Source organism: Balaenoptera acutorostrata, chromosome 11, assembly GCF_949987535.1.
Source record: "Balaenoptera acutorostrata chromosome 11, mBalAcu1.1, whole genome shotgun sequence".
Classification (NCBI taxonomy): Eukaryota; Metazoa; Chordata; class Mammalia; order Artiodactyla; family Balaenopteridae; genus Balaenoptera; species Balaenoptera acutorostrata.
Window position 1 is genome coordinate 63630644 of NC_080074.1, and position 13830 is coordinate 63644473.

Below are 13830 nucleotides of genomic sequence, written 5' to 3' on the forward strand. Positions count from 1 at the left end.
AAGAAAGTATTACACAGTATTAAAACGATGATACGTGGTTTCCAGAGGATTTCTTGGGGGCAGCAGGATGTGGGGAGCCCTCTGGGGAATGCTTGGGCTTCCAGGTCTGCCGGAGCCATGGGTGTGGCTCTGTGGGTGTTTCTTTTCCTTCAGCAAAACATGACTGTGGGACTCCTGTTACTCACTGGCACAGCAAGGACCCACCATGTGCTGGGCACTGAGGCCACCAGATGAAAAGCCTGCAATTCTGAGCTCTTAGAGGCTCAGAATTGGGGCTGACATATCCCCAGAGCTCTGAATCATGAGGGATAAAGAAGGGCTCATATGTTTGTTGAATGAGTGAATGAATGAATAGGTGTATGCATGGAGGAAAGGGGGGCTGAAGAGGAAGTTTCACTCAGAACCTGGACAGCAGCCCTTGCTGGCCAGAGCTAGGATCGTACTTGTATTCCATCCTTGGACGGAAGGAAAGTGGACAGAGGGCAGGGTGTGGACACAGTGTGTTCCAGTCTTTCAGGTCACATGGGATCCTTTGTCTGCCACCATCTATCTGTCAGTCCCCAACTCTGACAGCTCATCATAAACTGGGACACAGAAAACTAGGAAGGAACATCTTGCTGAAAAAGCTATATGGAGATGCCCATGAGAGGTTTTGACCCACAACTTCCTGAGGTCTTGAATGCGCTGAGCAAAATTATTGACAATGCACTGGAGTGCAAGGGACGTAGGCCCCCTGGCTTCCTCGGGCTCAGGCTAAGGGCATACCCAGGACTTTCAGGAGGCAAAGCAAGCCCAAGGCCAGACCCTGCAAAGCAGTTTCCCCTCCAAGAGAAACAGCTGGTGTACCTGGACATGGGGGCTCCAGGGCATTGCCCCAGGGCTCATCGACCCCAACCCTCTCGGCCCTTGGAGGTCCCGACCCCCCTCGCACTCTAGTTGGTTTATTACACACCTGCTCTGTGCAGACACCACGTAGCACTGAGGATACAGAAATGGTTAAGCACAGCCACCATTCTGGAGAGCCCACAGTACAGGGTGGGAAAAGCTCAAAAATGGATCATTTGAAAATAAAACTGGATAAAGCTGCTTGAGGAGGGACCGTATCAAAATTTTTATGTTCTCACATCTGGCACAGTATTTGGTACGCATAGAAGACACTGAGTAAATGTTGACTAAATCCTCGAATTAGTTAGTTTCCAGATAAGTGTCCCGATGGAGGATGCATAGGCTATCTCAAGAATACCCAGAAAAGATCCTGACCCGCGGTGGTAGTGGTAGTGATGGGTCAGAAAAACTTCCTGGACAGGATTGGGTGGGTACAGCCTGACAAAGCTATGGAGGCTGGAAACTGCACCATACCTGTGACTTGTTACAAGGGCATAAAGTGAGGGCAGGAGTGGGGAGAAGTGGGAGGAATCATGGAACTGCACCGCCGCACTAGGAGGACCTTCCATGCCCTGTGAAGAGCTGAGGCTCCACGATGAAGCCTGCGTGTGTGGGGCGGGGAGGGGGTTAGTGGCCGGTGGACAGGGACTGATTTGCAAGTTAAGAGTTCACCCACTGATTCAACAAATCTTTACTGAACACTATTATGCACTAGTTGCTATGGGGACAACAGATGGACCTTACACTCTAATGCGGGAGACAGACAGTAAACAGGCAGAGCGGCAGCGTGCTGTGGGAGTACATAGGAGGGGTGCCTAATGGAGAGACAAGGCAAAAGGGTGTGTGGGGGGCAGGGAGGGCATCCCAGAAGGGACCTGTCAGCTGGGGAGTGACTGAGGCAGAGCAGAGTGCAGTCCAAGATCTAAAGGAGAGCCTGAGCCAAGCTTGCTTGGGGAAAGGAAGCCAGTTCAGTCCTTGAGGGTGGGGGACTTGAGGAGGAGCTTATCTTATCCAAACGGAGGAGGAGGATTTGGATGCACCCGTAGGAGGACGGGAACTGGTAGAGTCTATACATATTTTGTATTTAGCAGGTAATAAGAGAATGTGGGACTTGATTGGATATCGGAAAAATAGGAGAGCAAGGGGTCTAGGGCTTCTGGTGGAGGGTGAGGGGCGGTAAATGGGTTAGAAGAGATGTGGGAGACTTGCTAAGTTTGAGACATTAGTGGGACAGCCCGGAGGCCTCTGGCAGGCATTTCAGTCTAAGGGCCCGGGATCCTTGCCTCCTGGGGGACTGAGTCCCCCCCACCCAATCCCTGGGTATTGGGAAACTCACTCCAATCCCCGGGTTTTGTGAGACCCTCCCCTCTTAATTCCTAGTTTCTGGATGTTAGCAGATCCTCCTCCGACAAGTTGCCTGTGTCGGAGGGCCCCCCTTCCCGTCCCGCCCCCAGTCCCCGGATGTAGGACCCTCATTCCTGCCACCATCCGTGGGTGTTGGCGCCCCTCCCCCATCCGTGGGCATTCGGAGCCCCTCCCCCCACAGTCCGTGGATTGTGGTCACCGCCCGGCGATGGCTGCGCGGGGTCCGGTGGGGGCCCTGGCCCTGGCGCTCTGGGGCTGGGCGCTGGCTCCGGCGGGAGCCGTGGACGCCATGGGTCCTCACGCGGCCGTCCGCCTGGCAGAGCTGCTGACTCCGGAGGAGTGCGGCCACTTCCAGTCGCTCCTGAAGGCGCCGGAGCCGGACGTCGAGGCCGAGCTGGCCAGGCTTTCGGAGGACCGGCTGGCGCGGCCCGAGCCGGTGCCCACCTTGGCTGCACCGGGTCGGCGGCAGCGGCGGCGCGAGGCGGCGGGGGAGCCGGCGGGCCGGGCGGCCGAGCCCGCGAACGTGTCCGACGGCTGCCGGGAGAGACTGGCGGCCTGGCTGGCTGCCGAGGCCCCGTCCTTGTCGTGGGACCGCGTGGCCCGGGCCCTGCGGCGCAGCGGCCGCCCGGACGTGGCCCGGGAGCTGGGCAAGAGCCTCCACCAGCAGGCGACGCTGCAGCTGCGCAAGTTCGGGCAGAGCTACCTGCCCCCAGCCGGCGCCCCCGCTGCCCCCATCCCGGCCCCGGCCCTGCGCCCCCGCCGCTCCTCTGTCCCCGAGCCCAACTGGGACGAGCTGGAGCTGATCGTGGAGCGACTGCCCCAGGCTCCGTACGAGCGGAGCCCCACGGGCTGGGCCGGGCCGCTGGCGCTCGGCTTCCTCACCGGCTTCGGAGGGGCGCTGGGCGCCGGGGCGCTGCTCATCCTGCTCACGCCGTGGATCACGGGCGGCGACGGCGACGGGGCGTGGCCCCACAGCCTCCGGCCGCCTGCCCCTCCCCTGCTCCGGCCCGCCGGGGCGCCCGGCTGCGGGGAAGAGGAGCCGCTCTTGACTGCAGAGCCCCTCGCATCCCCGGGGGCCTGGGCTGCAGGTGGGCCAGATATCCCCTTGCCTCTGTGTCCCCGGCCGTGAAATGGGAGCACAATCCTGGTGGCGTGCTGCCTTTGACATATTATAAAAGTTACGAAATACGCAAAAGTGGGAGCGATCGGTTTGTTGGTTGGAAATGGCTGGCATAGCCAGCGGGGCAGCCAGTGGAAGAGGAGGGCCTCCGGTGCCAGTCTTCCCGGGAGAGCAGACCCTCCCAAATCTTGTCAGCTTTAGTTCCTTCTTTGTCTCGCACTTATTCTTCCACTAAGAAGAGCTACCATTTGTTGAGCACTAACTGTGTGCCAGGCCCTAGGCTAAGAAGTTACATACTACATTATTTGATATAATCTTCAAAACCCAAGGCTATAAGGTATTATCTCAATTACACATAAGGAAACTGGCCACAACTAGTTAGTGGCATAGTCAGGTGTTTGCATCCAGAGCTGCCTGAGCCAAAAGTTTGAGGTCCAGAGGGAATGATCCGTGAGCAGTAAGGGAGCTGGAGAAACAGGATGGGGACCGGAACAAGGTGCAGAATTTCCGTTTATTCTGAGGCCCTGCTGGAGTGGGCTGTGGGCGGCACAGCTAGAGGTGTGCCCACTTCCAGGGCCTGCTGCCTCCAAGCTGCTCTCTCCAGTCAGGCAAGGCCTCCTGAAGCTCTACCTGGAGCCCCAAACTTTTCCCACCCACCTGAGTGTCTGGGGCACCGCCTGCCCATCCGGGGAGCTGAGCCTGGGTGAGCCCTCACACAGACCCTGCTCAGACTGTGCCCCTGCCAGAGGAAGGGGAGAGGACAGCTGTGGGGTCCTGCTGGGTGGGAGTGCTTGACTCCCTGGCTACCCTGGGCTGAGGGGCTCCGGTGTGAGAGTAATGACAGAATGACAGGCCAGTCCAAGAAGAGAGTTGAAAACAAGATTGACGTAACCCTTTATTGCAAATTCTAAAGTAAAAAGATGTACAGTACAAAGTAAAATTGAAATTTCAGACTATAAACTTCCGGTCCTCTTATACATTCCCATTTCTCAAGCATTTCTGCCATTTCCACATAAACGGAACAGGGAACAAGTCGAGGGGGTGAGGGAAGGAGATACAGCAAGGGAAAAAAATTAAGTATCTGGAATAATCACAAACCCCAGAAGCAAGTGAAAGGAAAGACATTTTCTCGACCTGCTGTCCTGGTGATGAGAAGCGGGGGTGGTTGGAGCAGTGCAGTTTAAAATGGCTCTCAGAATAGCAGCATTTATGGTACCATTTCATCTTCCATAAGTCCAAATAATACTTTGCCCTTCCCTAGTGCCTTTGCCTCTGTATCTCAAAAACACTTTACAAAACATTTAGTTAAAGCCTCACAACACCCCTGTGAGGTAGGTCAGTATTATTATCCCCATTTTACAGATGGGGAAACTGAGGCACAGAGAGGTTAAGTGACTTGCCCAAGGCCACACAGCGAGTCAGTGATCGAGCTGGGGATGGAACACAGGAGTTCTGTCCCTTTTCTGGAACCACTGGACCACGCTCCCCTTTACCTATATACATTCTTCACACACACACACACCACACGTGCACACCCGCCCACCCCACCCCACTTAGCCTCTATGTACAGCAAACAGCAGTGGGGGGCAGGGGTAGGGGGTGCCTCAGGAGCGTTTTGACGGAGGAAATCTTGGTACTCTTGGAAGGGGAATCCAAGAAAGCACAATGCTGAGCCACAGCACAGACTGTGCAAACCTCGGGCCCCTCCGAACCCAGACTTCTTCTTCCCTCCTGATGTCCCCCTGGCTGGCTAGTTGCAGCCAATTCTTTAGGGGGTGGGGGTACCTGAAAATGAACGAAGCTTTTTGCAAAACTTTGGGCAACATCTGAGAAAAGAAAGAGGCATCATCACAGAAGATGCCCAGGACTCAAGTCACAAAGTCATAACCCATGGCAATCTCACCTCCACAGCAGGCCTGGAGGCGGGGGGCCGAGGGGAGGAGGATGGGGACTGACCTACCAGCCATCTCTCTCCAGAGTGGAGCTACTGGAGCGGACTAGAGTGGGCACTTCAAAATCCTCCTGAGTGTTCCTGGACTGGGAGACACGGCCTAGAGAGGGATGTCCCCAAAGCCGGGCAGGGTGAGGGAAGGGGAGGGGCACCCCCCTTCCCTGCCGAATGCGAATGAGAGCAGCCCTAGTCTGCTGGTTTGCCGCTGGGGCTGGTGGAGGGCAGGGCCCAGCGTTAGCTAGCAGCGGGGAGGCTGCTGGGCGTCGTGCTCGCCCGAGCTTTGGGGCGTTGGGACGGTTTTTTTCTTAAAAAAACGTGAAAAAGGCAGAAGTAAGGCCAGCCCGGCTGGGTTGGCTGACAGCCTCTCTGGGGGCTCTGCCGGGGGGACCGATGAGGAAGGGGTTTCATGGGCCCTGAAGCACTGGCCCAGTAGTGGGAGGAATGCCACATGCAATGGGTGACTGGGGATCTGGGTGGGGGGGACGGACAGGACCTTGCTTTTCTCTCCAATCTCTACTTTTTAGCCAGAACTTTGCAGGAAACCCTCTGATTTCTCTCCCTTCCATTCCCCTCCTTTCCCCAAATGTGCTGAAGTCCCAATTCCCAGACCCCTCCCAGGAATCAAAAATTGGGAGAGTCAAGCAACAAACGCACACCAAGACAGGCTTCCCTTGTACAGTAAAAAGGGTCATTTTTATTTTGTTTCCTTTTGGCTTATAGTAGTGATGTACTTTTTATCACGTCTCGTTTAGAGCAGTGCTGGCCTCCATGCGTTCACTAATACACTAGTCTTCACTATTGGTCTTTTACAAGCTTACATTGGTTGCGGCGAAAAATAAAAGAACTCTGGGCACTGTCGTTCCAGGGGCTTTGACTGGGAGTTTCTGTTAATCTCTCCTCAGCCAACTTCTGATGCCAAGAGTGGCTCATTCATTCAGAGAGGGATGGGAGCAGGTCCGCTGACTTGGGAAGTTTATCCTGCTCTCGCCCTCTGCTTTAAATTACGGAGTCTCCTCATCCTAAGCAACATGGAGGTTAAGGAAAGAAGAGGGGAAAGTGTTTTTCACACACAAGCCAGCAACCGTGTCAGCTGCTGCTCAGTGGCTTTGGCTCTGCGTTTTAAATTAACAGCATCACACGTCTTTTTGCTTTTTGTCCTTTTTTAAAGGTGGATTGTGAAGTATAAATACTGCACCAAGGACCTGGCTACAAAAAATAAATATTTATATTGTATTTATATATCTATATATATATATGTGCAGTGATACTGTGGCTGCCGCTGCTTCTTGATTGGCTTCGTTAATATTTGGCAAAGCGTTGCCACTTACCCACTCGGTGAAGACGTAGAAGAACGTCATCACTGACTCTGAGTTCAATGCCTGTTAACTGCGGGTGTCAACTGCTGGTGATGGTGTCACTTACTACCAAAGAAGTGTGGAGCAGGGCGGGTGAGGGCGAGAGCGCGTGAGCGAGTGGGGGGGTAGAGGGGCGATGGGAGAGGGGAAAGAAGGTGGGAAAAGGTTAAAAAAAAAAGTGAAACTTCAAATAGAGTGGAGGTGGCTTCTTCCCTATGAAGCTGGCTGATGGGTGTCAGATACCAAGGCCCGTGTGTGTCACTGAGGAGATAACCCGCTGGGTGGGGACCAGGGTCTGGGGGAGGAAAAGGGTCAGAGCTCAGAAAAATCTCATTAATATGCTCTAGTAGCTTAATGACATCACTAGCACGAGCACTTAGAGGACGGAGCGGGATCTTATAGTTCTGTTGCCCATCTCAAGACCTAAGAACAAGAACGATTATGAAGTTTAGCCAAATCTTGCATAGAAGTGGTTAGAATTTATTGCACATTGGAACAAAAATATATATATTTTTTGTTGTTTTGGAAAAGACCATTAGCAATAAAAAATTTTTTGTCTGTCTGTCTGGTTTGGGGATGTACATTGGCTGACAGCATCTAAGTTCTAAGAAGAAAGAAAAGTATAAAAAATAAAAATAAACATGACAATGGCATAAGCCAGAAGCCATTTCCTATTTAATAAGTTAATAATTTGTATTTACAAAAAGGCATGCCAATAAAATAAAATGATATATTACAGTATTTATAATTCTCTTAAAAAGAATAACCACACGTCAGCTTCTGTTTTGTGCTGTTTACGATGTAGCCTGTCCACGTTACTATACATTCATCCTAGCAGTTAGCAGGGTCACCGAGAAAAACGCCTTCCCAACCTGGTATCAGGTGTAGTACAAAAAGTACTACGGATGGTGCTGCAGAAGCAGGCTTATGAAAGCTGGACAGAGTTTCTAATGGTCCAACAAGATAGAAAGCTCTGCTTACTGACTTGCTGTGGTTTGTCCTACACAAAACTAGTCAGGTGGACTGTGAAATTACATCCAAAGTGCTTCTACTGCAAGGCAGATTGGTGTGTCTGATCATGGGTTGTTTTTCTCCCTCCATTTTATGGTTCAGGAAGAATTTATTTTGATTTGGTTTGCATGCTGAAGTCTCTCCTCACTCTCTGCATCGACTTCCTGACACATTCAACTGCAGCATCTTAGCTCTGAAATCGAGTCATCAGATGAGAAACCCCTGGACTAAAAACTGTCTTCCCTGAAGCGGGAGACGGACGGAAGCTATGACACTCCCCCGCAAAGCCACCCTCCGATGACAATGGGCAGGTCTCTAAGTAGATGGCAAAACTGGCCGAAAGGGAAGGTGCTGGGGGAAGCTGGAACTTCTTAAGAATTCATATTAAGTCACTTTCTCATGAGAACCAATGCAATAAAGAAACCAAGTGGGCTGGGTTCAGAGGCGGATCCATCTCTACTGAGGTCCCACCAGTGACTATTTATTCTAATAATAAATGAAAGAAACCACAGCTGTAGCTCCAGTGCTGTGGCCCTCACCCACCTCTGTGGGTAAAGGAAGCCCTGCTTGGTGGAAAAATGTGATGGAGGCAGGAGGAACCATGCGGTGTGTCAGCTTGTGACAACCCCTCTGTAGAAGAGAGGCCTGTTCAGAATATATGAACCCCTCTCCACATGGACCCAAGCCCAGAGAAAGCCACAATGCAGAAGGGCATGATACTGAGGAAGTGAGCACCCCTTTACCCCCAACGAAAGGTTGTTTTAAGTTCCCCCAAATGACCCTCTAGAGATAACATGCTACTTTGAATAGCACTTTTATCTCTACCCCAAAAAAAGTCAGTTCTCCAGTATGAAGGCTAAACAATCATCATAAATATTGCAAGATATAAATGAAAAAAAATTTTTTTGATTTTTGTTTTTAGCCCTAGGATTTGGTTTTACAGTGACGTTAATACAAGCCATTCGAGATCAAAATTTCCCCAGGTATGGGACACAGAGCAGCATTAAATAGTTCATCTTTCAAAATGTGCAACAATGGCTGTATGTTAGAGATGTCTGTTAAACATATACACACAACGGATCCATCTGCTTGTTGGACTGGGTTTGTTTTTTGTTGGTGGTGGTAGTCAATTGGTTGGTTATGTTTCCCTACCCGGAAGGTGTACGAAAGACTTCTAAGAATTCAGAAAGAATTGCAGCGGGTATGGAACGCTTACCATTTTTTTCCTCCAAATACAGTGAACGGTGCAGGGCTGGGTCCTGTCCAAAGGCTGACCCAGTGCAGGGGACAGGATTAGTAGTGTCCTGTGGTGTACGGTTCTCATGCATGACTTCTGATCACGGCATGCCATCATGCAAATCATTTCTACGCATTGAACGAGCACAATGTTTGGAATTGGCCTGAGCAAGTCCTCCTCAGCCTGAAGAAACCTGATTGTTTTCCCCCACCCATCTCCAAACCACGTGAAGCCCATGTGGAGAAGATGCGGCTTATGTCAAAGAAACTGACAATTAAATGACATGGGCTAAATGTGAGTGTGTGTGTTTTTTCTTTTTGCTGCTTAGCCTAACTAATGTAAGAATGCAAATAGAGTTTGCATGAACAAACAAACTTTTAAATTGATGCTTTCTGCTTCTGAGAATCAACAGAATGAAAAAATAAAATCCATTTGGCTGCAACGGAAATACACTGGTCCCGGCAGCCTCGCCTCTGTTTTTGTATCCTGTTAGTTTTGTCCTAAGTTGCATTGACTGATGTGGAACATGCAGTAACCACCTGCCCAAGCATTAGAAAATCTGTGAGTCCAGGGAGCAGGGTCCTTTGCCCTTGGCAGGTCACTGCTCGAGATGCAACCGTGTTACATGGTAAGCAGACTACGTTTGGTATAGATCTTCGGGTTAAAGTGTCTCCACAGCTGTTCTGCATTGATAATATTCAGGAAGTTTGTAAACAATCTTTCACTTGCAAGTTTTAAATCTGTACAGTGTTTAATTTTTGCTTTCCTCTAACACTTGGATTCTCTGACCTCTTTTTGTCTTTTGGCTCTTTCCCTTCTTCCTTCCTCTGCCCGTTGCTGTTTCTCCTTCTCGGGTTTAGTTACACTGTCATAGGATGGGAGGGAGGCTGTAGAAGGGGTGCTCTCTTTTTTCTCCCGGTGGGTGCCTCCATTCTCCAGCTTATTGGAAGTTGTCTTTTTGCAAATGAAGCCCCGCCTTGCTAAATGTCCCCGGTAGGCGCGCTGCAGGACCACTGCTGACACCTCTTCCTGCTTGCGCCGCAGTGTGGTCGTGATTGGCTCGTAAGACATTTTGGAAGGATTGGATGCCACGAACCTCTCCTCCATCTGCTGCCGAAGGATGTCCAACTCTCCGCTGTCTCCCAGGACCCGCTTGGTGAAGGCAAAAAGGACGTCCAAGCAGTGGATGCGATCCCCGCTGACCATTGGCAGATCCATGGCAATGAGCTCTATGGTGTTGGGCTTGGGCACTCGGAGGGGATGCTCCAAGGCATCTGCAAAGTCTGCCAGCTTACTGTACTCGATGAACTGGGTGGCATCGGGGTCGAACTTCTCCCAGATCTCATAGAAGGTCTCAAAGTCATCCTCACTCAGAGGGTCTGCACTTTCCTCCGTGGCTACGCTGAAGTTCTCCAAGATGATGGCAATGTACATGTTCACCACGATCAGGAAGGAGACGATGATGTAGCTCACAAAGAAGAAGATGCCCACTGAGGGGTTCCCGCAGTCTCCTTTAAAGCCACTCCCTGGGTGTTCCTTATCCAGACTGCAGTCGGGGGGGCGGTTTAGGATGGGCAGCAGCAGCCCGTCCCAACCGGCCGAGGTTGTGATCTGAAATAGGCAGATCATGCTGTTGCCGAATGTCTCAAAGTTGAACATGTCATCAATGCCAGCCTCGTGCTTTACATATGCAAAATTGGACATCCCAAAGATGGAGAAGATGAACATGACCAGGAAGAGCAGAAGGCCGATGTTGAACAGAGCAGGCAAGGACATCATTAAGGCAAAGAGCAGGGTACGAATCCCTTTGGCGCCTTTGATCAGACGCAAGATGCGCCCAATACGGGCCAATCGGATGACTCGGAACAGGGTTGGGGAAACAAAGTATTTCTCAATTATATCAGCCAGGAACATTCCTAAGAAGAGGAACAGAAGATATGTTACTGAGATTGGAGATGCCCTTTCTCTTTACTTATGTCACCTGGCACTATGGAGCCCTTAACTTCAAAGGACTTTACAGAATGAGTGCCTTACTATTCAATCTGAACCCTCATAATAAAAAATTTTCTCAAAAGAAAATCACATGTCTCAAACATATAGAGAAGCAGAGAAAACAAGAAAATGGACACCTAGGTACCTAACACCCAGACACCAAATTTGCTTCCACTCATCACCCCCAGAAGCAACCACTATCCTGCAGATGACATGTATCACCCCAGTGTCTTCATAATTTTGCTATGTACGAACCCATAAATAATATATAGGTAGCAGCCTACTATGTTTAAGGAATTATACCGTGTCTCTCTTTCTAGATCTCTAACTTGCTTTTGAGACGTAACATTTTGTTTGTGAGATTGATCTCTGGTGTTAAATTCGTTTTTTTTCAGATTTGTCCATGCACAACTTTCTGAGGTGTTATGGATTCTTCTCCAAAGTGCTATCAAATTACCACATCCACAAACAGTGAATGAGAAGTCCTGGCTCCACCCCGTAACTTCACTACCCTCTGGCTGTGAAGTCTTAGTCCGCTAATGCCACTAATTCTCAGGGCATCTTCTTCCTGGCTCTGAAAAGATATTTTTGGTTCTCATTGTCCCATGTTCCTACCCTACCAAACTAGCCTACAAACTAAAGGGATCTCTCGGGAGTAGTTTTCAACTCAAGAGCTTCTAGATTTTTGTGTTTAAAGCCATCAATCAAAAACCAGTATCACCAGGTAAAAATGTCCAGATGTTAATAGGATATAAAAGTAGAGGGTGAAACGCACATCAGAGGGCCTTTTTCTGTTCACATTCATCCAGGGGTCCACTTCCACCAGACCACTTGCCTTTAAAACTAAAGAGCGATAACGGGAGCCCAGTGAGGGGACACAGAAGGAAGAGGAGATGAAAAGGTTGGGAGACGACAGCTGAAGGCATGGCAGTGACACCACGTGCTCTTTCTTCAGTGTCTTCTCTTGCTGTCGAGGCCCCCACGAGAGAGTGTGAGCACATCTTCATTTAAATAAAGAAATATCTTCCAACCATAAGGATTCATAAATATTGGGGTAGTGAACTGCAGGTGTTAAGGTTTTAAGCTATGAATCTTAACTTTCAGCTTTCAAGAAAATCTCTACCTCAGCCAGGACTCAAGATGATTTCTCAGCTCTCCTCTTTTTACTTCTCAATGAAGTCATAACCAGTGACCATAAGAAGTCAGGTAATGTACGAAATACTTGCATTCCGTACATGGTGGGTAAGTAAGGCTTCAGAGAGGGGATGATGCCTCAGTAATGTTCTGTAGGATGAATGTGTATTTGTGCCCAGAAAAAAGGGGAGAGAGATGGGCAGACAGCAATCCAGGCAGTGGGATCAACATTTAAGGGGTCCTCCAGGAGGTTCCAGGGAGAGTTTTACCCAAACTCCTCTTAATTTAAAAAGATTTTTTTCTAACTTTTGTTTCTGAACAGATTAATGACATTAAAAAAAATCCCAATTATCCGAAGAAACTCTTCTTCTTCCTTATTTTCAAGTACCATCTGAGAATAGGGGGCATGGTTTCGTCTGTGGGTTTTCCATCCCACTTAGTGATGGGTGGGCAGAAAAAGTTTAAGAAACGTGGACAAGGGTAGCATGGTCCAAAGTGTGTTTTGTGGGAGGTTAGGAGAGCGGAGCTGAGGCCAGGGGGCTGGGCTTGCTCGCTTACCAGTTGCATGTCTCAGTAACTGCTCTGTGCCTTCGTTCCTCATGACACTTACAAGACTGTTGTGAGGGTTACATAAATTAAAACATGTAAAGCACTTAGAATGGTGACCGGCACATAGTATGTTCCATTAAACTCTTAGAAACATTATTATTACTTGAAAACAGGGTGTTGTGATTGAATAAAGGTGGGATGATGTGTGAAACAGAATTCTTTACTCCAAGACTTTCAAGAGCCTCCTGTAGGCTAATGTGCCTTGTGACCCTCCAAAGGGAAATTCAATGTATTGTACAGTGTTGCCCAAAGTAAATTCATCATGGGATTCTTTTCTTGGGGAGAAATGTATGAGATTAGTAAACACATTTTTGGACACCCTGCTCTGGAGGACAGAACTAGAAAGTGGGAGCGCAGCTGCCTTCTGGTGGCCATGGTCACCACCTTGCTAAACCAGCTCTGGAGCTGGTTCCCTGGGTCTCGGGCACTCTACCTCTGCTAGCACAAGTCAGTCAAACCCACCTGGAACCAAGGTAGTGTTTCACCATTCGAGATGCCTTTTAGGAAGGCAAGGAAATTTGGGCGAGGGCGATCAATAGGACAGCATTTCCGCTGCCTGCCAGGACATCAGCCCTTCCAGGCCCTTAGGGTGACGCAAATGCCACACAGTCACTGTTAAAAAGCAACTTGAGTTCTGCCTCTGCCACCTCCTAACTGAGTGACCCTGGACATCTTCACAGCAAAGATAGTAAAATACCTTGCTTCCTGGGCTGTCATAAGGATCAAATGAGATAACACAAGTGAAGAAACTCTCCAACTACTTGGCACCATAAAATCTTAGTAAATGAGCGTTGCCATCAGCAGCAGTGCTGTCACTGCCGTCGCCACCAGAATGTTCCTCATTAACATCCAACTTAACAATCTCTTACCAGGCCTTTTTCCACTTTATACTATTGTAGCCAGATTTTAAAATATATTTATTTTACCTTACCGGTTAGAATGTAAACTCTTTGAAAGCAAGAACCAAATCTAATCTTTTCCCCCTCTTCAGCCACAAAATTTACAATCCAGGACTACTATGAAGACTCATAGAAACTTGCTGACCCATATCAGCAATTTGGGGCTGGCCCACAAGTTGACTTGGGGTCCCCCCTGGGTGTAACCCGAGAGTAACCTGCCTGCCCTTCGGCCCTGTGTCATTCGTTGCACTCCCCGGAATCCCATCCTCAGG

At 49.7% G+C, this 13830-nt stretch overlaps 2 protein-coding genes across 6 annotated transcripts in view; one reads left to right on the forward strand and one right to left on the reverse strand.

The window, feature by feature from the left end:
- Positions 1–2458: 2458 nt before the first annotated feature.
- Positions 2459–3379, forward strand: TMDD1 (transmembrane and death domain 1). The gene has a single exon (XM_057557544.1). It carries the CDS (start codon positions 2459–2461, stop codon positions 3377–3379), a length of 921 nt encoding a protein of 306 aa, XP_057413527.1.
- Positions 3380–4252: 873 nt separating this feature from the next.
- SCN8A (sodium voltage-gated channel alpha subunit 8) overlaps positions 4253–13830 on the reverse strand; it is a 188350-nt gene continuing 178772 nt past the window's right edge. For all 5 annotated transcript variants that reach the window (XM_057557190.1, XM_057557189.1, XM_057557187.1 and 2 more), the window contains one exon: positions 4253–10840. In XM_057557190.1, the coding sequence (XP_057413173.1) occupies positions 9693–10840 (1148 nt within the window). In that variant the 3' untranslated portion in view covers positions 4253–9692. The remainder of the gene's footprint in view (positions 10841–13830) is intronic.